This window comes from Podarcis gaigeae, assembly GCF_964106915.1.
Source record: "Podarcis gaigeae genome assembly, chromosome: 4".
NCBI lineage: Eukaryota > Metazoa > Chordata > Lepidosauria > Squamata > Lacertidae > Podarcis > Podarcis gaigeae.
Window position 1 is genome coordinate 28,124,871 of NC_139677.1, and position 27,976 is coordinate 28,152,846.

At 40.2% G+C, this 27,976-nt stretch overlaps 1 protein-coding gene and 1 long non-coding RNA gene across 2 annotated transcripts; both read right to left on the reverse strand.

Annotated features, from left to right (window-relative positions):
- Positions 1 to 1,888: 1,888 nt before the first annotated feature.
- Positions 1,889 to 27,738, reverse strand: ANKRD10 (ankyrin repeat domain 10). Its single transcript, XM_083735326.1, has 6 exons — positions 27,330 to 27,738; positions 21,470 to 21,622; positions 20,000 to 20,091; positions 7,970 to 8,205; positions 6,622 to 6,717; positions 1,889 to 3,543 (listed from the first exon to the last, which is right to left on the reverse strand). Exons 1-6 carry the CDS (start codon positions 27,528 to 27,530, stop codon positions 3,086 to 3,088), a joined length of 1,236 nt encoding a protein of 411 aa, XP_083591452.1. The 5' UTR covers positions 27,531 to 27,738; the 3' UTR covers positions 1,889 to 3,085.
- On the reverse strand, positions 13,095 to 19,381 carry LOC310842996. The gene is made up of 2 exons (XR_014563423.1): positions 14,732 to 19,381; positions 13,095 to 14,627 (listed from the first exon to the last, which is right to left on the reverse strand). It is a non-coding gene; the product is annotated as an uncharacterized lncRNA (long non-coding RNA).
- Positions 27,739 to 27,976: the final 238 nt, after the last annotated feature.

A 27,976-nucleotide genomic window follows, 5' to 3' on the forward strand; every position in this document is an offset into this window, starting at 1 on the left:
TGCTTTGTTCATTTGTTGAACTTTATGAGTTACTTCTGTTGAAATTTACAATTTGATACAATGAATAGTATACCTTATTTATCTAAGAACACAGCCGGTTATGTCTCGTAGGGCAATCATATACCTCTAATGTGCAAAAAAAAAAAAAAAAAAGTATTTCAGGGAGAGTCCCTTCCAACTCTACAATTCTTTTTAATCCAGGCCTTTCCAAACAAATATACAAGAAGCAACTAAAACAGACTTCCAAAAGTGCTTTGTTAGCCCAGAGCAAAGCAAAAATAACATTTTGTGGTGACAAGCCAACTCTAGGGTCCTCCCACCCATGCAGTGGCCATTCTATTCTATTAGCTATTCAAGCTTTTAACACCCAGTAGTGTTTGGCTGAACTTACTTTTATTTCCACATGGAATACCAGCTTCAACTTCCAACTGGAAAGTGTTCAAGAGTTTCATTACAAAGACTTTAGGCTTACTGTCCTATGTGAGGAATGCGTCTGTGTATCTTGAAGTGACGTTTCTTTTTTTAAAAAAATGCCTTGAAATGATTGATGAATTTGCTGTTGTTGGCAGGTCATGATTAAGCTGAGCTCTCTTGTATGCAGGCCAAATCTGACAGGTAGTTGGGGATTCCCAACTGTTAAATCACATTATGTTCAAACTGTTTTGTAAGTATATTTGCCACTTCTCAGATGGAAGTCCCACCTGCCCATCCCATGGGCAACCAAAAGGGTTCTTAGGAGCCAGCCATACCCTCTAGTCTTCCATTCCATTTACTCCACCTATCTGGTTTTTTGCTTTACCCCTAGTAGTTAACCAAGATTCCATGCTCATTGAACACGCAGGTCCCCACTGCAAACCCCCACACCCCTCTACAGCTTGCTACTTCCCCTGTTGTGCGTGAATGGTGCTGTTTTGGTTATGTAAGGATCTACACTTGGATAAAGGAATTCACCTTTTAAGATACAGAGTAAACTCAGTATGAAATGATTCCAATCAGCTTTCTTTTAGTGATACACTAGATAGCTATTTACGTTGCTTGTTTCAAGAGTGATACAGAAGACCAAAAGAGAGTGACAGAACACATTATTTTTTTAAAAAAACTTATGCACTACACATGTGCAAGCCAAGCTGATGGCCAATTAGGACCTTTTAGCCCTGCTGCTGTCATTTCTTCCTGCAACAGCAAAGAGCTTGCATGTGGCTATCTGCAGAGAAATTCCAGTGCACAAGGACCTCTTCATATGCAGGGGCTCCTGTGAATCAGTCAACTATGAAACAATGTCCTAAATGTGTAGAGCCTGTATACTTGAGCAGGTACAACTATTGCAAGAAGGAGTATCTTACATTTGTGCCTTGCTAATGGGATTTCAGTATTAAATTAGTGCGGGAAACTGTAATTACCCAAATAGATTCTCAGATTGAGTGTGTATATGTTTATACATGTTTTAAGTCCTAAGTATATAGGATGACTTTTCACTAGTGAACCACATTGAAGTCCGTATGCCTTAACATTGTCACACTATGTTTTATTTCAGTTTTGTCCCTTACTATGCTGTGTAGTGTTTCACTTCATAATGGGGGTTTCTGTGGTTTTTCATTTTTCTCCCCTTGATAAATGCTAAATGCACCCATCGTGCTCCTGAATTGTGAGAAATAGCAAAATCAGAGGTTGAATTACGTTTTAGCCAGGACTAAAAAAAACCCCAAACACTATCTGCATCATCCTTCCAGTAGGAGGCTCCACCCCTATTAGGAATGTCCCCTAGCAACATCTGGCAAAACTCTAATATACTGTTCACTTAATGTCACTGCATATTGAAAATCTCTGGCAGCCAAAAGACAGACATAAGACAGATACTGCTGCTGCACAAAAACACAAAACTAAAATGCAAGGTGGAGTTTGCTTGTTTATTTTAAATTCAGTTTGTAAAGGTCCCTTTAGAAACGAAAAGTTACAAACACAAGTTAAGCACAGATTTTGCTTTTAGTTCAACACTTTCTTCATCCATCAATTTTACCCAAAATCACAAAAGTTAATATTACAAAGCTTTCGCAGTGCACGTTTACATATTCTGCATATACATCTATTCACTCTTCAAACAATGCATTTCCATTGAATTTGGCTTAAAAAACAACAACAACACAGCCCCTACACCAGGCTGGAAATATATAACATTTTAAAGCAATGTGTTTTTCCTCTTAAAAAAAGAAAAATATATTCATGTTATACAAGTAACAAAACATGAAGCTGAAATATATTGACCAGACAACATTTCAACGAGTAACAGGTTTTGTTTTTAATAATTTACATACATAGTAAAAAGGTGCCATCATGCCATTCTGTGAGCTATGGTAAAATAGCATGCATATCTGCAGCAAAGCAAAAGGAAAAAGTGCCCTGTTTCTGCTTTCAGTTGTATACTAGGAATCAGTTTTGTGAACTTTATAATACAAAAAGCTAATCATTTTTTTTTTAAAAAGCAGCAACCCAAATGTAACTATGAAACAAAACGTATCAAGAACTATACAACCACTACTTACTGCATTTATAAGTAGTTCATTTATTAACTTATTAAAAGAAAAGCCACTCCTTTTGAGAAGCGAGGCAACAGATTGCGTCAAATGCTTTTCCTGTCACCACCCACTCCTTGCATAGTCATAGCTGGCACTGATATTGCTTACCATAGTCTCAACAGATGTATCTTAGAGAATTTGTACTTTCCTAATATCAAAAATGAGATTCTTGCCACAAAGTTTAGTTTTAAAAGAGCTTAATTAAAGAGAAAAACAAAAGTTCTAAAGTACAGTGTTTATAAGCATAGGAAAAAAAGTACAAAACTAGAACTCGTCATAAAAAAGACCAAACATTCCATTGAAAAAGCACCTATTTGTATAACTAATGGATTCTGTGCATGCAAAACTAGAAGCATAAGGCTATCAAGTGTCAAATTCTCTTAAACAACGTGTAAAAACTGTTACTTGCTGCATCCTTCAGATTATACTGCCCCCCCAGGCAAATTACATTGCTTAGTAGTATTTTTCCAAAATATGTTCCGACGCCCACAAAAAATGTGGTATTGACAACTTTAGGAACCGTGATAGAGATACATTGTACCCAAGACAGTATTATCATATTTCTGTGCAACTTTAACAGAATTGGAATGTTCAACAACGCTGTTAAGTTCAGGAATACTTTCGGCAGTGTCCCCGAAACCATGGTAATGTCCGTAGTGCAATGTATCTCCGAGATCATCCACCCATGATGGCCTGCTTGAAACAAGGCTACTTGGGCTTCCATTCAGATGCAAAGAGCCACACATTTCGGAAGAGCCGTTTACAACCTTCTCTGGTTCCTCAACACTATTGCCCACATTGACTGTATGTTTATTAGCAGAGGGTAGTGCATTAGGTGCTATCAGTGTTAGGCATTCTTCGTGCCTGGCACTCATTCCATTGAGCTGAGCTGGGGAAGTGAAGTCCAAATGTCCATTGACGATATGTCCATTTGTCAATGCATTCAATATGGAGTTACTGCAATTCATATCTGCATCAAGAAATAGACCCGTCACCACAAGTTGACTTGATCAAAATAAAAGCTCTCTCCCATTTTATTGCAGTTTTATTAAAAGATTTCCAAATTAAGGTCAAAACAAACCCAGTACAGCCTCATGCTTTAGGCAATTATTGTTTACTAATACACCTTAGAAACAGAGGTGTCTGGTAAACATTTTATAAACAAAATTTCTGTACAAGGTGTAATTTAAATTTACATACTGCTGCTCCAGCTAAACTATGCTCAAAATGTTAATCGGTTAAGATCACAATCCTACACATGCACTTCCTTGAAGATAAGCTCTACTGAAGATAATGGAATTTATTTTTAAGTTAAGATGCATAGGAGTTGTATGTAAGTACATTTCTATCAGTTATGAAGGGGATCATACAAAACTGCAAGCAATATTTTGGACAATCGGAGAAAGAAAAGGTTAGATGTACTTCTTAACTAGAATATAAAACTCCCTACTATGAAATACAAACTAAACGTGTGAGTAGTCTGGAATTTCAAAGCATTAAAGGTTACGCCAATATTAATTAACTCTGCTTTATTAAATTTCAGATGAGCACACAGTAAAGCAGGCATATCAAAAGCCTTATGCAAATGCAAGAATGATTATGCAACATGTCTTAAGATCAAAACTTATTTTATATCAATTTTATATTTAATATTAGACCCAGAATAAATCTATGTTCTTCCTTAGAGTGGAATTTCAAGTTGGTACAACCCTGCTGCAAAAACGCCATGAATGGCCACAGCAAAATGTATAGAGATCTAGTGTTTTAAAAAAAATTCGCAACAAGCCAATGGTCTCTTTTCTCATTACTTGTTAGTGCAAAATAAGAGTTTTCTGTAAACATTATCTCATTAGTTATACTTCTTTTTTAAAGAGAATGTTTATATGTAATGGGACTAGAAGCAATAGCAGGACATAAAAATATCAATTTGGCAAAAATAAATTAAATCACCAAGGTAAAATATTCTCTTACATGTAAAAAGGGCATTTCTGTGTTTGACAAGTCAGTATTTTACATGGATTCTAGGGATGATCTTTTGGCACATGCAGAAGTTCATAAAAAAATGAAGGTGTTTTTGCCTCATAGCTCAATTTCAGCCCTGTTTTGGCAAAATGCCATATTCTAGTAATATAATCCCCCCCCCAAAAATCATTGTGTATTAGAAAAAGGGAAATATTATTTGGCATACCAGTATTTTATATCAGTATGTTTAAAAGAGGGCAGCATCTGTTAGCAGAATGGAGGAGGAAGAATTTTTTGTGATTCCCCAGTTCTCTACAGCAGATGTGGGGAGACTGTATTAGATACCATGCAAAATTGTTGGGCACTATCCAGCTGTGACTGTCAGCTAGCAGAAATGCTCATACAGTGCACTTTCCCTTCCTCTCCTTGCCCTGCAGCCACCCAAATTTGCTTTAGAGAGTTGGGGGACACTCAAACAGATTGTGGGATAGGGAGGACAGCAAGGGGAAATTTGTTCCAACAACAATGAGCACCATCCATTAATTCAAATATAATGGAAACAACTCAAGTTGTTACGTAAGTTACTTAACAGCCTTACTCAACAAAAAGCGCCTCATTAAAGTTTGTGTAAGATTCACGTAGGCGTGTTTCTAATGACAATATAAACACTTACGTTGAATTTACTGGGACAACACAATGTGAAGAGTTACAATTAGTTTTCTATTTAAAAAGCAGTATCAAGGGTCATTAGATTCTGCCCCCTTCCATTTTATACAGCAATGACTATAACCCAATATGTTCCTATACACCAGAGATGAGAAATATTCTCTCCAGAACGAATGTGCACATTACCAGATGCAAAAGTGCATCAATAAGTCATTTAAAATATAGAACTACCACCAGTCTGAAGTTTTAACAGATCTGGGCTGATCCAGATTGTTGTGTGGAGCATGAAAAACATACTCTAAGAGTAGTGTGCGCAATCATCTCCATTCATCTCAGTGGAAGCTGAAGCAGCTCTGCACATTGTATGCTCTTTGCATGCATTTGGCAGCTTTCTCCACTGAAGTGACAGAGGAAGCCCTTAGGAGAAGAGATGAATTTTCATGCATTTCCAGCAGCCCTTGAAATGGGAAGAGTGACTAATGACTGGGCTTCAACAAAGGAGTACGAATAGGATTTTCTTCATGGGTTGCAAATAGTAACTCAAGCCCCAAAGCATCCATTAACTATCAATTTAGTTGAATACTAACAATAAAACCAAGACATAGATATCAAGTTGGATCCTTCAGTCCACTCTGGCAGCTTTAACAGCCCTCCCCGCAAGGTTCTAAGGGACAGGGGACCCTGCTAAATGGGACAGGTTGTGGTATGCCCCTCCAGGTAAAATCTGAAAACCAGATGGAGGCACTAGGTTTTGCGATTCCTCTCCCCCCTGCACCACATTCAGGAGGGCCCCCAATACTCAGTGGGACACTTTCAGGGTACTGTCATGAGCAAGACTCATTATACATGCTTGCCCCTGGACCCATCCTGTGGCTTTAATGTACTCAGGCTACCTTCGAAGCAAAACTGGTAGCATTTGCCAAGCTAAATTTACAATCCTATACACTGATCAGATGATTATTAAGGCAGTGCAATCAGCTTTACCTTTTTTAATTACAATAAATAATTGCTGCATTAATCAAATGCTGAATATTCTTCCAAGAAGCATGTAGGATCACCTCTGATCAAGGCACAAAGCATGCAGGTCTCTAGACAGGAACAACCACGGGATCATCTATCTGGATCTGTCATCAACATCTTCCCTCATATCTTACATCTTCTACAAAACTGATAATCTTGCTATTTAAAAAAGTCTTATAAAGGTATTTTAGCAATGCAAGTAAGTTTTAAGACTTTGGGACATGTGCAGTAAGATTAAGTTAGAGATAATATGCATACTGATTCTTGCAACGAAAAGGAGTCTGCATTGCAGAAACTGTGTATATTTCAATCTCTTTGGGTCCAATAGAACCACTCTTCTGCATGGTATCTTCAACCATTTGAATGCTGTTGTGGTTAACAGGAAACTGTCCACTCCCACCTGATATAACAGGAAATTCTCTATCAACATGCATATTGTCAGCATCATCTTCAGTTCCTCCATTTATCACAGATATCAGACCACCAAAACTTTGACCTGTTTAGGAAAGAATGATTTAAAGTGGTGAATATTTCTTATTTAACTACAGTAACATTTTATAGGTGGAATTTAATGCTAGGCCTACTCAGACCAGCCCCTTCAAAAGTAAGAAACACCCCATGGACTTCAGTAAGTCTAATGGACGAAACCATATCTTTAACAACTGTAAAGGTAAAGGGTAAAAGGATCCCTGACCGTTAGGTTCAGTTGTGGCTGACTCTGGGGTTGCGGCACTCATCTCGCTTTATTGGCCGAGGGAGCCGGCGTACAGCTTCCGGGTCATGGGGTCAGCATGACTAAGCCACTTCTGGTGAGCCAGAGCAGTGCACGGAAACGCCATTTACCTTCCCGCCGGAGCGGTACCTATTTATCTACTTGCACTTTGATGTGCTTTCAAACTGCTAGGTTGGCAGGAGCAGGGACCGAGCAACGGGAGCTCACCCCGTCACAGGGATTCGAACCGCCAACCTTCTGATCGGCAAGTCCTAGGCTCTGTGGTTTAACCCACCTCACTACCCGTGTCCCTTTAACAACTGTAGTTAGCATATTTAAGATAACTCACAGGGAAAAGTAAATTGGACAGGAACATTTTGAGACAGTTTCATTGGCATGGTTGAAAATAGTTCTAAGTTCATACAAGTTTCTTTACACAACAGTGGACCACACTGCGGTCTACATTCTGTACAGCAACTGCATCACGGGGCACGCACAGCATCTGGTTTTATGTTTTTAAGAGAGGAGAAAAGGATGCGGGAAAATAAGAGTTCTTCTGTAGACAGAGATTTGGGTTGTGTCTGTTGCTGCAACACTGGGGTTGCACTGGTAAAAGGGACTTGTTTCCTCTCCTTCCCCTATATGCCGACCCGCCCCCATCTGCTTGAGGGTTCCCCAACTAGATTTGAGGACAAATGGGGGGGGGGGGCGGGCAGGAAACCAGAAAGTTCCATTGTGCAAACAGAAATCTCTTGTTACTGTAGAGCTGCCACCTCCAAATTTTTTTTAGCCAAGAACAGTTCTTGGAGTAGTTGAATGAGAACAGAGGTTTTTTTTGGGGGGGGGCAAACCCTTCGGTACATGCACATATTGCGAGCTTTAGAAGTCTCCTGAATGAGCTCTGTGCAGGTGCTGAACCCACACGTGTGAGTGCACAGAGACCACAAAGAACCACCATGGTTTTCCATTAGGAATGAATTGGGCCTCTGCATTCAAACTACTTTCAAGCAAAAGTGACAGAAACCCAATGCCTCACCTTCAGTCCGAGCTTTCTTCATTCCAACACTGTTCATATCTTCAAAGGATCGTTTTCGACTTATGCCTCTACCGAGGAGACTGGGGCTAGTATTCTGATGGGCCCCGTTTAAAGTGCCATTGCTATAGAAACGGTTCAGCGGGCAGTTCTGGAGGTTCAAGAGCAACTGAGCACACTCCTGGAAGCCCTGGGTTTGTGCAAGATCTGCTGCTGTCTGGCCACTGGCATTTCTCAAGCTGCACAATACAAATATATTGAATTATACCCCATAATAAACATAACCTGGTGGTTGCTGCTGATTCTACTAAGGTGATGAAAATTTTGCAAATTCCCATTAAGGGTTTTAAATTATCAAATGTTATATTATGTAACTAATCCCTTAGCACATATCTGTATTCTAAACAAAGTTTGGGAAGCAGTACAATTAAGTATCATGTGACACAAAAAGTAAAAGCTTCCTATTTAAATGTCTGAAAAGGCTAAAATTTCTTTCCTATGGTCTGAAGTATCTGAACTCTTACACAAACTTCAGACTCTTAATTCAACTCGTCTTATACTAATTTATTTGATAAAATGAATTATCTGAACAAAATACCCGAGAAAACTGTTATAGAATAGTTGTCCATGGCATTCTAGAATCTAACACCACAAAAATACATCGCCGTTCTTCCTAATCATAAAAACTAGGTATGCACGTGCAATAAATTATTTACATATATATCCACATATAGTGCTTTATTTTGCTGCTGTGCTTTTTATTAAGCTCACCGCTTATTTCAAAATTTGTGACATCATAAGTAGTAATGTATTATTCACTATTTTAGCCCATGATCATGGGTACAGAAAGATTTATTAGTCTCTGAACTTCTAAAACTGAAAGATGGTAAGACAGATGCAGTTTAAGTTGAGGAATTCATGATTTGCCTTGACAATAAAAAATATTGAAATAGTTTCTGTCTCTCTCACACATACTCTAAAGGACAATAAAGTTGTAATGAACAAAATAACACAAAAGAATAGCAAGGAAATGTTCCCTAGGAAGTCCAGGAAGAGCCAAATACTTGTAATGATGCATGAGCTTATTTTTTAGCTATGTAGCTAATTATCTGTGAATAGGTAGATGGACCAATGAAGGAAGATTTCAGTGAAAGAATGTAGCTTATTTGCTAGATGAAGTTAATTCAGCTTACAGCATGTAATTCAACACTGAACCATCTAGTGTGCGACTGAACAAAAAAAAAAAAGTTTTTAAACAAATGGGGCAAGCTATCTGAACATAGATGAGGGTTGGCATAGGGTTCAATAGAATCCACTCCACTTCCTCACTCCACTTGCTCTCTCCAGTCCTGAGTTCTAATGGGACTGCTTGGGCACATCTCCCCTAAAAGAACTTGGCAGCTCCACTCCTTCCTAGGCCTGAAAGTTACTTGGGCCACTGGGAGGAGGAAAGAAGGCTCAGAATCCAAATCACCTATTAGACACAAAACTGTGAATGGAGGGGCAGTGTTGGATTATTGTCATTGCATTAAGGATAACCAGGAGGCAGCAAACTGCAAAAATGGCAACAAGACATAGCCTATAGAGGTCCAGGAATGTGAGATTCCACAGCAGAACAAGATACCCCATTCACCATGGGTCTGACTTTCTACTTCAGTCCCCAAGCCTCCATGCCTTTTTTAAAGCTGTATTGAAAGCTCCAAATATAAAGCAAATAAATGGCGGGAAGATAGAATCAATAAAGTGGAAACTCAGAGTTTTTGAGAGTGGAGATTAATAAGAATATTAAATCTCAAGGATTCAACCTTAGAAAATTTCCCTGAAAAAAAAAAGAACAAGAGGAGTGTACAATTTTGTGAAGGACATTTTATAAAGCAAAATGTCACCCATTCAGCGTGGCAAATAAAAGTTAACCCGGGGCCCAGACTAGCACATGCTAAATCTTGGAATAACAGGAGCAAGGGAAAAAGAAGAGAAGAAATTGCGTAGGTTTTTCAAAAGAAAGATGTTCCATTTTTCTATTCACCAAAGCCACTAAATTTAAAGGGGAGGTATGTGTGAGATCTAATTAAGACTTTCTCAAAGCTTCCTTTTCTTATAAACACCTAGAGACTTTCATGTTTTCTGTTAAGGAAGTAGTATCTGATGAAAGCAATAAGCTTAAAAGTAGTATCTGGGAATTCTGAGAAAGGCAAGGATCAGCAAGAGGATCTTCAAGAACAGAATGGCACAGAAGTTTATTTGCCCCAATCCCAAGAATTAAGGCAGCTTTTATTATTTCAAACCTACCCAAAGAAAATATGAGTATGAACATAAGCGAATACTGCATGTTAAAAGAGTGATTGATTTGATCTATAATCTTGGCCCTCTAACAAAAAAGCAAATGCACTCAGAAAGTATTGTGAACTTAATCACTGGTATACAGATTAACCTGCTAGTGCAAAAAATCTAGATCATTAACTTGTAGCAGGCCTTGAGACCTACTCAAATACATAACTTTGTGTTACGAAGAAAAGGTCAAGGTCAAAAGAGTCTTCCTGTTCATTTTTGAAAAATGGTCCTGCAAAATGATTCCCTTTTTGCTAACATTCTCATTCAATCCTATGATACACCTGGTTGGCTTCCCTCAATGTTTTTTTTACGTGAAACAAATCGTAACTGGTAGTAACACATAACGCTGGAACTACCGTAATTTGAGCTTTAAACCGGAAAGGAAAAGATACTTAAGCAAGAGCACAAAGGTTTTATTCATCAAGAATAATTCGTGAAATAGAATCGAAGTCAGAAAAAACAGAAATCAAGCCCTACTGAAATGTTGCACCTAGATGGCCCTTCTACCCCTCATGAAATAGTGCAAGCCTGCGAAGACAATATACAAAGATCAACATGTGAGACTGCAAACAAGCACAGAAGTTAGACTTGTCCTGCTGATATTAACTTCTGTTGCTGCTGTTGCAATAAGAGATGGTTATATGCTTTAAAAAAAACAAAACCAAACCAGACCTATAATCTTGGGTGGTGGGAATAGAAGCTCTCTAATCTAGGGTGGCATAGGACATATTCAAGAGTTTACCGAGATAAAAACAGGAATACTAAAGTTCAGAGGTGGGGGGGGGGGGGCAAGAACTGTGTCCTTCCAAATGCAAAAGGTCAGTTTGAACAAAATTAGTAATCCAAATGCTTTTGTTGTGAGGTATCTGAATGTACATATAATTATACATGATTAAACTTCATCTGAGTTAAATTCTTTATCTTCTGACCTTTAACAGTGATGTACATGTATACCTTTGTTTGTAGTACTAAGGGTAACATTCATAGTAGATTTCTCCCCCTTTGTCTCATCCATTTTCCTCTTGGGCAATGTGCTGCTTCCAGAATCTTCATTACTACTGATTAGTCTTGACAAGGAGTCTTCTCATCTGTGGATCTCACTCTTCTTGTTTTGAGTTTCCATTTAGCTATGTCACCATGACATCCATTCTAGGGCCATGATTCATTTGAGACTGTTGTGATATTATAAACCAACTATTAAAGGATGGCAGTGATGCAGCATACAATCTTTAAGTATAAATATATTGCAATCTTGCCATTAAGATTCATGGGCATATCAGACTCCAGTTGATCAGTCATCAAGTAGATATTCCTTGACTACAATAGGAATTTCAACCTAATCCTAAATGCAAAGTTAACTTTCACTGCAGGAATCTCAAGTGCCAGGAGATTGCTCTCTGTCAGATATATATAACTACTGCTTCTTTTCAATAATGTGACCTAAGGAAAAGGGTAATCCATCCTATACATGTGGTCAGATAATCAATTTTTCAAGATAATTCCAATAGGATGAACTGATTTAACAGGGGGAAATACAGAGAGCAAACACTTAAGAGCATCAACCTAATTATTTTTAATCACTTTGCTAATTACAATCATTGAGGCATGATTCAAATTTCCAAAAAGTATCCCTAGGAGGTTTATAAACATACAAATGCGATAGGGGGTCTACTGAGTTAATTTTCTGAGTTGACAAAAGGAAACTTGCCCCTAGTCTTTTCTTCCTTGCAATTTTGCATCTGGCTTACTGGGTGGAGGGGAGGGAAAGGGGAGTTGAATACCACTCGCATCCTGAATGTATCATCCACTTATAATGTCACATACTTTGAACAAAACATAGGCCTACTTAAAACTCTAAAAAAGGGAGGGTTAAAAAAGTTTTTTAAATTAAAAAAAAAACCCTAATTTGGGGTGATTGCCACTTTATCTGTAGCTTAAAATGTTTCTTCATTAATGCCATGAGACAATCTTAAGAAAATAAAACCTCAATTCTTAATGTAATATGCCCATTTAAAAATAATCAAACTTAATATATTGTTAGTTTACAATTTTTTTATAAAACTGTAATTAGGGTAAGCAAAAGCATGCAAATCTATATATGCTATATCTGAATTCCTAGATTAGCATTAAAACCAATCACCGCAACAAATACCTCAACAGTATGCCTTGTGTGCAGAAAGGAAGCGATACTGAACATTCAATGCCACAACTGTAAGGTTTTCGGAGAAGCACCTGTGGCAGTTTCAGCAGTTTCTATATGGAATGCTCCCCCTTTCTAGGATTACTTGAAAAAATCAAGTCAATTCGAATTACGTAGCTGTAAAACATTGACATGTGTAGTTTTTATAGTTTCAGAATCTTCTCTTTGATTTAAAAAAAAAACGGGCAATGGTGCATAAAACAGGAAACTTACATCATAAGGGATCACATATTTGCAGGCAACATTAAGATTAAAAGTTATATTAACATACATAAAGTGCAGTAGCACATAATTATTATTAAGCCATCATCATGTGACCACCTTAACAATGAGACAGAGCGCCTGACTCAAGCACGGACTCTCAAGCACGGATTTTCATCCTGAAGCCCATTGTAATTCTGTCAGTTCTCTGAAATGTAAACATGATATGTACTAGAAACAAATTGTCAAGTCATGGCTTCCGTTACTTTAAATTTTGGTAAATTGCATGTAAAGAGAATTACCAACTATGCCTACACGAAAAAAGTAGCTAATACATGGGATTAAAGAATAAAACTCTTGCTACAGCACTGCAGAAGTGAACAAGTTTTTTTTCCATAGGCTCCTCAGACCCCAGCCTAAGACCGTTAAAGCATTAAATAAATAATAATAATAATAAGATAAAGAAGCTAAACTGAAAGTTTTAACCCTTTGGCATCCAAAAATAGAAAGTACAACAGAATGATCTTGAAACTGTGGCGAACAAATAACAAAGAGACCAATTGGGGAAAACTTCACTTAAAGAGTTACTGCAGAAATGTACTGCAAACATACATAATTATGGTGCCATGTTTTCATTTCACATTAAATAACTTATCTGTATTTATTCAGCATGAGGATTATTATATTTCTTCTTTGCTTCCGTACTTTGCTTTACAAAGATCTTCAAGTTCTGATATTGAATACGCAGATATGGCTAACTGCTCACCACTATGTTCTCCCTGCTTCCTTCTTCTAACATATCTTAGTCTAAGAGCCTTCAGAAGTTTCCTTCACTGTTGCCATAAAGCTGAAATAAGACTGCAGACAGAATTTTAAACTGTGTTTTCTTAAGAAAGGCATTCCCCCCCCCCCCCCCAGTCAGAAACGGAGCACAAAGCTGGGTAAAGTAACATTGACTAGTCCTAATAAATGTATTTCCCTCCAATTCCAATATTCCTGAACTTGTTCTCTCCAAAGTTGTATATGCAGCGTTTTTAACTACTCCTGTACAAAAGGGGAAAGAGATTCCTAATTCTTTTCATCTGCCACTCTCCTATAATATAACTGAAATCACAGAGCTGACATGCTCAGGTTCTCCACAAAATAAAAAAGATGGGCTTCTGGCCCACTAGTATGTTACCCTGAATCTGCTATAATTTACTATTTTTGTAAGTTTGCACTTTCTGTGTAACCTAAGTGTTATTATATTATATGCTTAGGATTGAAGAATAAACAAAACAAAAAAAAACAAACCCAACAACTACAAGGTTCCCCTTTCTTGTGGGATTTTACAAGTACTTACAGTACTTCAATATGATGAAGAAACATCCAAGGAGTGTATTAAGTGAGGCAAATCAATAGTTTTTTTCAGGTGGCAATATCAAACATAGCCAAAACACAAGCACTGTTAAATCTTGACAAAGTGACTACAGAAACAAGAAGTCTTACATTATGTAAAGCAAGATGCTGTTCAATTCAGTCCCCTTAATTAGGAATTATTTTGAAGCATTCTGGATTTGTAAAATGTCATTTACAAATAGACTGAAAGGAAAATACAGAAGATGACCCTGAATGTTGCATTTACTCTTTATAAAAGCTACAGTGCATTTTGGATCCGAGAGCTATCCTTCTCTTACCAGATAGCAAGCTTTAAATAACCAAAGTTAGGTAAAGGTACCCCTGACCGATAGGTCCAGTCGCGGACGACTCTGGGGTTGCGGCGCTCATCTCGCTTTACTGGCCAAGGGAGCCGGCGTACAGTTTCCGGGTCATGTGGCCAGAATGACTAAGCCGCTTCTGGCGAACCAGAGCAGCGCATGGAAACGCTGTTTGCCTTCTTGCTGGAGCGGTACCTATTTATTTACTTGCACTTTTTGGCATGCTTTCGAACTGCTAGGTTGGCAGGAGCTGGGACCGAGCAACGGGAGCTCACCCTGCTGTGGTGATTCGAACCGCCGACCATGCGATTGGCAAGTCCTAGGCGCTGAGGTTACCAGCCTCTGGTAAGCAGAATGATGAACACTGGCTGCATATGCTTCTCTTCCCTACAAACCAATACAAAAGCTGATACATTGAGGAAGAGAATCAAAATCATGGATTCTATGGGTGAAGACAGAGGAATGGTGGGATGCACCAGCTAGGGAACCCCCAAGTGAAGAAGGCTCAAGCCCAGGGATTGGTGGTGGGAAGATGATGAGTAGTCAGAGGGAGAAGACTGGGAGGTGGTATTGTCAGAAGCTGAAAAGCTAACAGGGTTCAGTGAACAGGGAAAGTTTGTTGCAGAGAGAAGTTCAGAATCAGAAGCAGGAGAGGAGGGAAGCCAAGAGCCAGAGATGAGTTGGGCTGGTGAAGAAGCCAGAGTGCCTCTCCCTCCTGCTGTGAAAGCCCTTCCCTTGGTCTCCCAAGACCAGGAATGGTATGAAGGAGGAGGAGAAAAGACAGGTGTGCCTGGAGAGCCTGGACCTGGTAGAGGAGCCTTAGGCAGTTTGGGAAAGTGGGGAAACAACTGCTTCACCTACTGAGAAGAGCTGCTGTGCTCATTAGGCATGGCTCCTCTGAGCAGACCTTGTTTCTGGCTTATTCTTGACAGCTGATGTAATTTAAGACCTGCCACATCCATCAAAAAGGGAAAACGTCACCTTTGTTCTAATTACTTTGCTAACACTAGGCACACTGTTCAGTTCATAAATGTAGATTAAAAGATTGGGGACCCTGAATCTATTTATGGTCCTAAATCTTCACTTGTAATGGAACAAATAGTGCACATTTCTGCCTTCTATTTAATAGCTCTATAGAAATGAAACTTGTTAGTCAGCTTCATAGCAAAAGAACTGTAATGAGCCAGCAGTATTTTGCAGACCACAGCGATTCCTATTTGGTCTTGGACTCAATCTTGTGGTTGGCAAAGCCCACTCCAGCTAGTTGTGAACACATGAACTTTTCAATGAAAGATACTACATTAATGACTCTAGATATTCTGTGTAGAAAGAAATCTTAAATCTAATTTGTATTGTTACAATTACGTAGCTGCAGGTTTTATATTTAGATGCAAGCTGGTTGCTTTCCATGAGTACGGGTAGTGCTTTGGCATTAGGTAGAAATTGTGGGTTGGGGTACTCTCCCCTTGGGTTCCTGTTCTGTGAGACCCCTTTGGATTCTCCTGTGAGACTATGGGAACCTGTTGTCATATATATGCACACAGGTTAGGGTGTTTCTTCTTCCTCCCTGGGATACCCAAGAGTCGAGCCAATTCATTCTGTCTCATCTCTACCATCTTTGTGCTAAAACCTTAAAGCTGTTAACAAAGCGCTGTTCACAAAGGAAAACTTGTGATTCCAATACTCCTTCGTCAGAAATTTATAATGCAGCTCAACTGAACTGTTGCAGCTCTGAAGTAGTCTACACAGATGAAGCAATCCTTCAATTTGAAGATGTGGTGAACAGAAGATATATTGTAGTTATAATTAAAAGAATTTATACACCGTCTTTCATTTCTAGAAGAAATACAAGATGTAAGAACCTTGACAGAAACTGCAGGAAAGTGATGAGAGATCTTCTCCTGTTTAATGCTACATACACTCAGTTACCTACAGACACATACTTCAGCTATGTTATAAAAATGTAGATTTAAAAAATATATTTTTATTGACTTTCACTGATGTTACACTAGAAAGGCAAAAGAAAACATGGCACCAAAATTGTACATGCGCTGGTACAAGATTAAATATGTAAAATGCACAAATAATTGTCATTATGCAGTTCTCAAATCAAGTCACTTTATGTATCCACATTAAAAAGTTACACCTCAAACCTTTTATTTATATGAGGACATTAGGACCACCTGCGTCCCTTCTTCTTGTGTCCATGAACACTGAACCAAAGTTAAAGGAGCAACCATGTTTATATCTGTTGGGTATACAGTGCACAGAATATGCTCCAGCTAAAATGAGAAGGTAAAATCCAACAAAACACATCAAAATATTTTCCACTGGGGTACATTTAACATTGCTGTCTATTAAATATACACAACTCAAGGGATCCAACTTCAGCATTAGGGAAAGCAACACTTTCTTATTTTAATCGGCTTATTTCAGAATTGCTAGGGTTTTTGTTGTTGTTGTTTTTTAAATTGGAATTGATTAAAAGTTTCAGGCTAAGAGCCTCCCATTCCCAATTAAACTGGCAAAAATGTTATTAGTAAAACATAAAAATGCTAAAGCAAGCAAAATAGCCATGCTTTAAAACAGTATTTCAATTATGAAATGTCACTGTAATGTGAATTTAACATTACAATATTTTTCACCATGAAAAAGACAATAAAGCCTTGGATGTGTGTTCATTTCAGGCCTAATAATAATAATAATAATAATAATAATAATAATAATAATAATTTATTTGTACCCCGCCCATCTGGCTGGGCTTCCCCAGCCACTCTGGGCGGCTTCCAGAGAGACCAAAAATACACTAAAATGTCACACATTAAAAACTTCCCTGAACAGGGCTGCCTTAAGATGTCTTCTGAATGTCAGGTAGTTGTTTATCGCTTTGACATCTGCTGGGAGGGCGTGAATGTGCATTACTGTATTGTATTTTTAATCCATGTTTCCAAAATGACAGATTTATATATCTGCCTATGCAAACAAAGTTATATGAAGATACCAGAAATGCATTTTGCCCAATCTTTTTTTTAAATGTCAGTATTTTAGGTATGGTTAAAATTAAGCTCCACATAAAACCAAGGTTGAATTCAGTGGAGGAATTCTACTGATATATCATAATACAATTTACACATTGCAAAAGCCATTTTGAATAGCATTACTGTACTGAATATTTGTGATCAGAACAAAGTTAGGCAAGACAAAAAAGTATGGAGTGTGTTGTTGTTTTTTAACTCACTTATTATCTTGTGCAATGTGACCACCTCTTAAACTTCAGTTTTCAAAGCGGATACCTATATTGCCAATTACCTTGCAGTACCTAATGAGAACATCTTTATTTTCAACATCTAGATCTGAAAACTAGAACTGAGAACTGAAACCCTCATATCGTTCTAGTAGTGCTGATGCGTTTTTTCAACCACCCGCCTATGTATAGCTCCTTATATGCCCAACACGAATCTTGCTTACGTAATGCCTGGCATGTTTATACTATACAGATTCTTTGCATTACTACTGCCACAACAAAAGCAAACTGAAATGTTCGCAGGTAGATCAGTAAATTTATTATTATGACAGTAGGCATCAAATTAATGTTTGATTAAAAAAATGGCTGCTTTGCATATTTGGAAGTTTTAGTACTTTCAGATATCACATTATTGAAACAATTTAATTCCATATGTTTCCATGCTTGCCAAACACAAAGCTGGTTGTTACCAAACACCATTGTTCTAAAGAACTGCTCCCTGAGATGAGCAGGTGTGTACATATATAACCCAGCATGTAGGAAACTCAAGGTGCTTTGTACTAAGGGGCCACCAATGGTCAAAACCCAGACAGAATGAACGTATATTCTGACAAAAGGGGATAGAAAATTGGAGCCTGGAATGATTTTTAAAAATTAATCTACTGAGTAACCTTACAGTAATTGAATCTCATGTCTTATCTATTGAGGTTCTTTTAGACCCCCAAGGATTTATCGTGTTCTAAAACTAAAACAGCACAGAAAGGAAGAAGGGTAACTAAGCTTGTGTTAGAAATTTACTTTTTAAATAAATCATTTGGTAAGAACAGACGCTTTGCTCACACTCAAAAGTTACTTGCATGTTGCCATTTATCACAAATCACTGATGATTTGATAACTGGGGACCGAGTGTTGAAATTCCTGCATTGCAGAGGGTTGGACTAGATGACCCTTGGGGTCCCTTCCACCTCTACAATTCTATGATTCTATGGAGTCAAGATTGTGGGCCTAATGGAGAAACCAACAAAGGAAAAAGCCAGAGAAAAGCTAAATGTATTAAGTTGGCACGAACAATGAGTGCTAGTAAGTGCTCTGCTTGCTATGTAATGTCTGAAAGTACAGCAAATATATTTAACAGCAACTATATTCTGAAACACAGTCCTTACAAAATACAGTAATTTTACTTTATATAGGTCTTATTTTATTTCCCCCAAGCATTACTTCAAACAACTTATCTTACACAGTAAGTTCTATATCTTCCTGCTATCTCCATTTTTGTATTGTCAGGTTTTCTATTTAAGATAAATTTTTGTCCTCCATTTGAGATGTGGCTCTATTTAGGCATCCGCATTTGAAAACTTCAGTAGAATATTTCATGTTTTAAAAAGGGTATAGACTGGCGGGGGGGGGGGGAGAGAGAAAAAACTTACCAAATTTCAGGTAAGACCAAAGATTTTGGACAGGTCTAAAGAATTTATTAGAATAATTCAATGGAAGACCTATGAAATATATACTTTTTGAGCAAGACCATTATGTTGAATAACTTATAAAATGTGTAAGAGGATTTAAGGTATCTCTCTATTGAGTTTCAGTATTAGCCGATTTAATAAATGGAAACCAAAGGGTTAAACAAGCACCAAACTCTTATTGTACTAAAAGGAAAGTTTATACTTCAGATTAAGATACAAAGTACTATTTAAATACTAAAACTAGCTGTAAGAGAAAAAGCTAACATCATTTATATTATAAGCCATACAGCTTATACTCAACAGTTCTAGTGAACAGTGCATCCAATTTGTCCATGCGGTATGTTGCCATTGTTTGTGAGATTTTCTGAATGTTTTGAAGAACACAGTACCTTTAAAGAAAAAGTTAAAAGTGCAAGAACAGAACTTACTATGAAACACTACCAATCCTACTCATGTGCATACCTAAAATTCTATTCTAACAAATAACTAATTGGTCTGTCATATTTTAAATATAGCTATAGGCTCTTAAATACTTAATAGCTTATTCTACAAAGTGCAATTAATAGTGTTAACTTAAAAATGCACTCTTTCATGGATGACAGACATTGATTTCACTTTTGGCTGCAATGCTATGCACACTTGCATGGGAGTAAAAGGCCACTGAATACAGTGGAACTTACTTCTGAGGAAATGTGTATAGGATTGCACTGTAAAATGTGTAAAGTTACAAGACATGTTAAAGGTACAATACTTAGCATAATTCAACATGTCTAATTGAAATCATCTCAATTAGTTGCCTGTTGTTCTGCGTTTCTCAGTTAATACCTGAGTTTACTGCTCTATGTTAGTTAACTAGACACACAACTACTCAAAATATCTCCAAACCTTACTTACTCTATTTGAGCTCCGTGAGCCACAAGGGCACTTATGGACTCCATACTACCAGACCGGGCTGCTTTGTGAATAGGAGTTTCACCACCATAATCCTGGGGGAAAATATATAGCAGATTAATACAAAATATGTATAGATTAAGCTAAGAATTCTTGGACTGAAGACAAAAAATGGGTAATGACAGATTAGCAAAGCGACTTGGACTGACTATAGGACAGATGTGCAAATATTTGACCAGAGGCAGGTAGAATATGAGTCATGTAGACCTCCAAAGATTATTAGCTACATATCATCAACCCCCAGCTGATACGGCCTATGATGACTATTTTTTTAATACCTGAAAAGCAGTATATACCGTATTTTTTTCTCTATAGGACGCACCAGACCATAAGATGCACCTAGTTTTTGGAGGAGGAAAACAAGAAAAAAAAATCCCAGAAGCCAGAACAGCAAGAGGGATCGCTGTGCAGCGAAAGCAGCGATCCCTCTTGCTGTTCTGGCTTCTGGAATAGCTGCGCAGCCTGCACTCGCTCTATAAGACACACACACATTTCCCCTTACTTTTTAGGAGGGAAAAATGAGTCTTATAGAGCAAAAAATACGGTATATTTAAACAATACATAAATAAAACTACTGCTTCAAAGAGCCCCAAGTGTCTTGAAGCATCAACTTCCTACCACTTATTTTGGACAAGCTAAAATTTTTACCTCTCTCTGTTTTGACAGCACCACAGTTTGCATGTCAAATGAAGAGGATAAAAGACACTTTAATTCACTGGGGTCACCTGTACCTCAAAAGTGAGGCAGCTGGAGCACATCCAAGTTTCAGTATCCTTTAGAGCAGTGATGGTCAAACTTGGCCCTCCAGCTGTTTTGGGACAACAATTCCCATCATCCATGACCACCGGTCCTGTTAGCTAGGGATGATGGGAGTTGCAGTCCCCAAACAGCTGGAGGGCAAAGTTTGGCCATCACTGCTTTAGAGGAAGTGAAACCCCATCCAAAACAAGTTGAAGATCATGAGAATAGTGCCCATTCACAATATCTTTATTTTGTCTAGACTGAGTCTCTGTTTCAGCCCTCATCCAGTCCATAACCATGGACTGTAGTAGTTTACAACACCACTGTGTCACATGGATATGATGTAAAAGGATGTGTATAGCTTGGTGTCATCTGCAGATTGATGACACCTCAGCCCATGCCAGATAACATGTCCTAACCATTTGATGCCGGTATTGAATGGCACGGGAGATGACAACCATGGGCTGGTGCAGTAATGATCCCCAGCATCACCTTCTGAAATAGGTCATTCAAGCAGGAGCAAATCCACAGAGACAGCTTATCCAGGATACTGAAATACCTCTCTTAAGGATATATTCAAACAACGTGAGTCACAAACCTGAAAATCTTATGAGTGTACAGTAGTTTGACAATTACAGCATAAGATTAGAGGGGGGAAATCCAAATCAATACCTGTTTGTTTATGTTGGCTCCTGATTGAATTAACCAGATGAGGCACTGAGGATGTCCTCCGAAAGCAGCAATATGGGCTGGTGTTTGGGCATGACGTGTTGTACAGGCATTAACAGTAGCTCCCGCTCTCACTAACTGCATTAAACAGTCCAGCTTTAGAAAGAAACAAAGAACAGAAAAAGCACATGTTTAATTATACACATCACTGTATTAACATGGTGTCATATAAACAGCTCATTGTATTAACCTGATATCGCATAAACAGTTAAAACAATCTGTGGCCAATTCCTGTTCACCATAAAGCTTCTCAGATATAAAAATAAGCCATGGTTTTTCATTACAAGAACATAACATAAAATATATACCGTAAGTTGCTATAAGTTTGCATGTGAAATCAGACTATTTTACGTATTTATGAAATTTACAGAGGAATTCTATACATGTTTACTCAAAAGCAATATTACTCCCAGGAAAGAGCTGAAAAGGTTGCCACCAAGGAGGGACTCAGTAAAAACAGTAGCCACAGAATACTCATTTCCAAACTAGATAAAAGGTCACCAAGAGAAGGCAATATTTGAATGAGCATTTTTTAAAGCCAAAAGAATGCAAATATATATGTAGGCAGATATATATGAAAGGAAATGAGAAATTACCAAATATTGTTTGTGTGTTTGATTATGGTTTGTATGTTAGTTTTAATGCTGTTGAAATTCCCCTAGGGCCAGGGGTGGGAAGCTAGATCTGGCTGGTAGGACAGAACCTTATTCCTCATACCCCTTGTGGGCCAAACTTGACAGGGTTTTTTTGGGGGGGGGACGACACCTGTCAATCATTGAACGGCACATCATCAGGTGATGGCAGCACTTCAAAGAGCTGAGCAGAGCTATCTGGAGCTGACGTCTGCAGAAAAATTGAACTTGAACTGAGCACCTACCAACTGGCAGTGCTCAGTTCCAGCTCCACTTGGCTGTACTATTGAATTCATCATGTGGAAGTTAGCAGTGCTGCAGATTCCAGGAAGCTAGAAGTGAGCATCTGCCAGCTGGTATGTGCTTAGGTGAGAGACTCAATAGCACAGCTGATTCCAGCTGGGTTGCTCTCACTGCCAATAAGCTGGCTACACTTTGGCAAGGGAGGCTCGCTGTCACTGCCAATCAGGAACACACTTTAAGTCTCCCAGTTGTGCACTGGGAGCCACATCTGCACCTACCCCTCATCCAACATCACATATAACATCAGGTGTGTTCTAGGGTAATAAAAGACATTCTAAACAATAATTTGAGCCTGCCAATTCTTCAAAGTACATCAATTCTGTTTCTACCATTTTCCACGCTTCATAGGTTGGTCTTGTCTGCTTTGTTAGTGCCATCTTTGCTTTTTTTCCACAATGCAGAAACTGAAGCAATGCAAAAAGAGCCAAACATGAACCATTATGGACAGACATTTGATTTTTAATCATGAGTAATTTGATTGCCATTATACTTAAGATACTTTCTAAATGAAGTGTAAAAAGGTAAAGGTACCCCTGCCCGTACGAGCCAGTCTTGACAGACTCTAGGGTTGTGCGCTCATCTCACTCTATAGGCTGGGAGCCAGCACTGTCTGCAGACACTTCCGGGTCACGTGGCCAGCACACGGAACGCCATTTACCTTCCCGCTGGTAAGCAGTCCCTATTTATCTACTTGCACCCGGGGGTGCTTTCAAGCTGCTAGGTTGGCAGGCGCTGGGACCAAACAACGGGAGCGCACCCTGCTGTGGTGATTCGAACCGCCGACCATGCGATTGGCAAGTCCTAGGCACTGAGGTTTTACCCACAGCGCCACCCGCAATCCTAAATGAAGTGTATGTTAACACCAATATATATCGAACCTATATCGAATCATAATGGATCCCAGGGCATGTTGATTTCTAACTAATGCTATCAGAGCCTGGAGTGTGTGTGTGATCCACTACAACTCCACAAACCTTTTATAGGACTGTATGCTCTTTCGAAAAGGGTGGGCAGAAACATGGGGGGGGGGGTACTGTTCTTTGTACATAAGCAACCAAGACCAGTTATTCAATGATTAAATACATAAAACTTTTCAGAAAAAGTAGACCAATGGTTATTGGACAGGTTCATAGTTTCCTTTAAAATGTACATTTTAAAAACCTGCACATATGCAGCAGATAAAAGTTTTAATAACTACAGCTTATGAGCAAATTGCAAAGACTTCTAGTCTCTGGTACAAAATATAGTTAATACATTTAGAAGTAGAATCTGCAACAGAATGCTACTGCATATTATGACCTTCTGAAAGCCTGCAGCTGACACAGCAATTGGGCCTGCATTGGGCTCAATGCTATAATGCAGGGGTCAGCAAACATTTTCCGCAGGCTGGACCACTGTCCCTCTGACCTTGTGGGAGGCCGGACTATATTTTGAAACAACAACCCGACCCAACCCTCCCTTCTCCACAGAACCGGACGAGCCCCAGTGGCTGCTGACCTGTGCCTTGCGAGTGGCAGGGGCTGGGGGTGGCGGAGGGATGAGTGGCGGGATGATGAGCGGTGCAAAAGGGCTAGCTCTGTAGAGGGGCTGCTTAAAATGGCGCTCAGCCATCTGCAGCTCAACAAAGCCCAGCCCCCTTCCTTCTCTAGGCAGGGCGAGGAGAAGCCAGGTGGATGGAGGGAGGAGGCACCGCCGTGGTGTGTGAGAGGGGGTGGGAATGGCGCAGCCCGAATGATCAGAATCCCCACGTCCGCAATTCCCGGACCGTCCACAAGCCAGATCCAGAAGGTAATTGGGCTGGATCTGGCCCCTGGGCCTTAGTTTGCTGACCCATGCCATAATGTGATGGTAGTGGGGGCTGGCTTCAGATCCAGCAGATTCCCCTGTAGGGCTCAACCCCCCCCCCCATAGTCCATTGTCAGTCTTTTTGTAGGCTGTCTAAACATTCCACTGGTGGCACTTTTATCTGCCTTTGTGTTCTGCAGGCAGAAATGGGAACTCCATGCCACTAGAATGATGGCAGTGTCACTTTACAGGCAGAGGCCGGAAGGCCTGCCTGAGGGACTCCTCTACCCAATCCAACCCATCCCTGCCTGGTTCAGAAGGAGTTTCAGTTGCACTGTTATTATAATAAGCCCTATTAAAATCTATTTTTATCCACCCTACTTTGGAGGAAAGTAATTTAGTAAACACATACTTTGCTTTGGTATGCAAACTGATAATTGTTGCCAGTTAGTGCTGTTAACATGTTTCCAAATAAGATCACAAAGAAATGTCTTACATAGGGAGTAATTAGGCTAAAAGCATGACATACAGTTTATTTCCTCTTATTTATTTATTTGCTACTACTTCATATACCATCCTTTTCCGAGGATAGGGCAGTTTACAATACAAAAACACAAAAGTATGTTACATAGCAACAAACAAAAACACGCTCTCCCCCCCCCCCACGTTGAAAGAACATACATACATAAATTCAACAAAGGCCTAGGAGAAGACAAATGTTTTTGCCTGGCGCCTAATAATATCCTAGGGTTTCATCTTCTTGGCAAACACTAGAAGATGACAAAATGAGAGATGAGGAAAAAGAAACATTACAAGAGTGGGAGAAAGGAAACAGAAGCTGCAATAATTTAGGAGCAGAAACTTGGCATGCTGTGTCAGTTTATAAAGTTGTTTGTACTTGCTTAAACTCAAAAGGAATTTTATTTTTAACGATTGACTATTCTTCGGGTTGCATCCAACTAAATTCTACTAAGAGTAGTAGGCCCAAAGAAAATAGTTATGTGTTTTGATAGGGCTCTACAGAAAAATGTATCAGAACCATAGAAAACGCTGATACTGCTAAGAAAACCAGTGTACATGAAAGAATCCTGATTACGTTAATCTTCATTCACTATCAGAGGATCATTTCACAGTAAGATTTATTGTTGCCAAACATAGGCAGAGTCAGAACACTCCCTTTCTTTTAGGACTGAACAACTTTGATGCCATAACAAATACATCAGTGTCAGAGCAAACTGCGTAGGTGTTCAAGAACTTGAACATCACGAACAGGTGGCTGACAGAGTTTTTAATAACAAGTGGCAAACCAAAGCGGAAATTAGGTGAGATTAGGTTTTTACAATGAACTCAAGAGCACCTCTACCCAATCCCATGTGTAGCACAAAGGATTACCAACGGAAAGCAGGTAGAAGTGGAATCTAGCAGTGGGTGTAATTCTGTTCTCTCTAGCTAAGATAAGAGAGGAAGGAGGGCAACTCTGATTCGGAATTTGTGTAGCCAGATGTGGACGATGGCAACGCTCCTTTAATAGTTGTGTAGAACTTGCTGAGATCTCTTCCACACAATTATCCCAAGATGGAGGCCTTCTCCTTTTCTCAATTTGATTCAACAGGGGAGGATTTTGTAATCCAACATTTGATGGAAAGGGGCAGAATATGGAAAGAAGGTTGCCACTATAGCTCTGTTGTACCAGGGCAAACACCACAGCTTTGCATAGCAACCAAAGACCACGCACAAATAAATACTGGACAAGTATGACATATAGGTGGGGAACCACCTGCAGCCCTTCAGATGATCCTGGATTCCAACTTCCATCAGCTTCAGCCAGCAAGGCTAAGGGTTAGAAATGATGTGAACTGTAGCACAGCAGCATCAAGGGAAGACTTGCGACAATAAAAGTGGGAAGTTGTGTATCTAAGCTCAATAATCAAAGAACCACAAATACTTTTATGCGTTCCTGGCTTGCTTACATTATCGGGTTCAAGAAGGGAGGTAAGTGGCTGAAGCAACCAAATGTGAGCGTTCACTAACCATCCTGAACAGGAATACTCCCGATCCATAGCAGGTTCTCACCAGTAACGCCTGCCTGCTACACCCAGTGGGGGAAAACACCTCCGTCCCCTTGACAGCAAGATATGTAGCAATGGGCTTTAAGAGTGTTGTTCTTAGGCGTTCCCTTAGGTACAGAGAGTTCATGCCTTACTACATCTCTCAGTGCTTCCTATTCTCTTTCAAAATGTGGGGTTGGGGGAGGTATTGGGTTGTTGTTTTTATTTTGATTATATGTACTGTATGTTGTGGTTTTATATTTTAATTTTGTTCTGTGAACCGCCCACCTCCGGGTATAGGGCGGTATATACATTCAATAAATAATAAGTATTCGAAGCCACAGCTGAGGCTCCTGCACTGCAGGGGCGGGGTTGGACTAGATGACCGTGTTGGGGGGGGGTCTCTTTCAACTCCACGATCCGACGATCCCCACGGAAGGTTAAAAATATATACGGCTGGAGAGCCACAGATTCGCAAAGCGCCGGCTGAGGCAAAAGGCCGGGTACAAACGCTTCACGCTCCCGAGGCTGCCGCCTACGAGGTCGCTCAGAGAGCGCCGAATAACAGGCTAATGCTGCTCGCCTCCGGGATTTCCTAATTCATCGCTCTCGGCTCGTTATTATTTAAAAATATAAAATGGGGGGGGGGACCCACACAGGCCGGCTAACGGCGCCGCCTCGCCGGCGCTGACAAACCGCGAGCAAGTGCCGCGCGCCACTCCCCCCTCCCCAAGGCACCTTCTTATCCCTCTCCAATACCACCCCGAGAGGAAGTTAACGGCGTGGGAGGGTTTTTGGTTTTAATTTTTTAAATTATTATTCTTATTCTAACAAAGACACGAGCGCGCGCGGAATGGCGGCAACCGCGAACAAGGCGCGAACAAGGCGGGAGAAGCGCTCTAAAATGGCGCCGGCGCGCGCCCACCGGCCGTTGCTCCTCGCCAGCAGCTCGAGGCACAGAACGACGGCCTGGCGCCGCCTGAGGAAACGGACAGGGCCCCTGTCTCTGGTCTCTCTCTCTCTCCCCCGCCATACCTTTCCGAACTGCGCGGCCCAGTGGATGGGCATCCACCCGTAGAAGGAGTCCTCGGCTGCCAGGTTCTCTCGGGGAGCGCTCTGCAAGAGGCAGCACAAAGCCGGCAGGTCCCCGTCGCGGCAGGCGCGGTGCAGAGGGAAGCGCAGAGTCAGCAGCTCCTCGCTGGAGAAACCCGCCTCCGGGCCGGATCCCAGCGACATGGCGGCGGCGGTGCTCGAGCCACGGGAGAACCGAAGGCGCCCGGCGAAAGAAGGCGGGTGGTGGCGAGGTAGAAGCCGCCGTGCAAACAGCCCCGCCGACTGCCGCCGCTGCTGTGTGGAAGCCGTGAACACAAAGGAAGCGAGGCGGGCCTGAAGGGGCTCCGCCCCCTACGAGAGGCGGGCGCTTTGGCCAGGCCCCGACGGCGCGGCGCTAGTGGGCCTTCTGCGCGCTGAGGGAAAGAAGGCTCGAGCGGCGTCAGGAAAAGCGCTGTTAATATCAGCCGCCTCGGTTCTGCGTCCGATTCGTCTGATTCGCTCCTTCCATCCCCTCGCCCTGTCGCCCTCCATTTGAGTTTACCAGAGGGGAACCACCGTTGAGTTTAGCTGGGCTCACTTCTGAGTATTATTATTTTATTTTACTATTTATACATCTTGTTGGGTTTCCC

Bases quoted from the DNA above. Each gene is read 5' to 3' on its own strand.
- ANKRD10 (XM_083735326.1), bottom strand. From the start codon at position 27,530: ATGTCGCTGGGATCCGGCCCGGAGGCGGGTTTCTCCAGCGAGGAGCTG. The intron at 21,623-27,329 runs GTATGGCGGGGG...TTCTTTCTAAAG, and splicing joins GGGCCGCGCAGTTCGGAAAG to CTGGACTGTTTAATGCAGTT. The intron at 3,544-6,621 runs GTGGGAGTGGAC...TTCTTGATGCAG, and splicing joins AGAATTTCCTGTTATATCAG to ATATGAATTGCAGTAACTCC.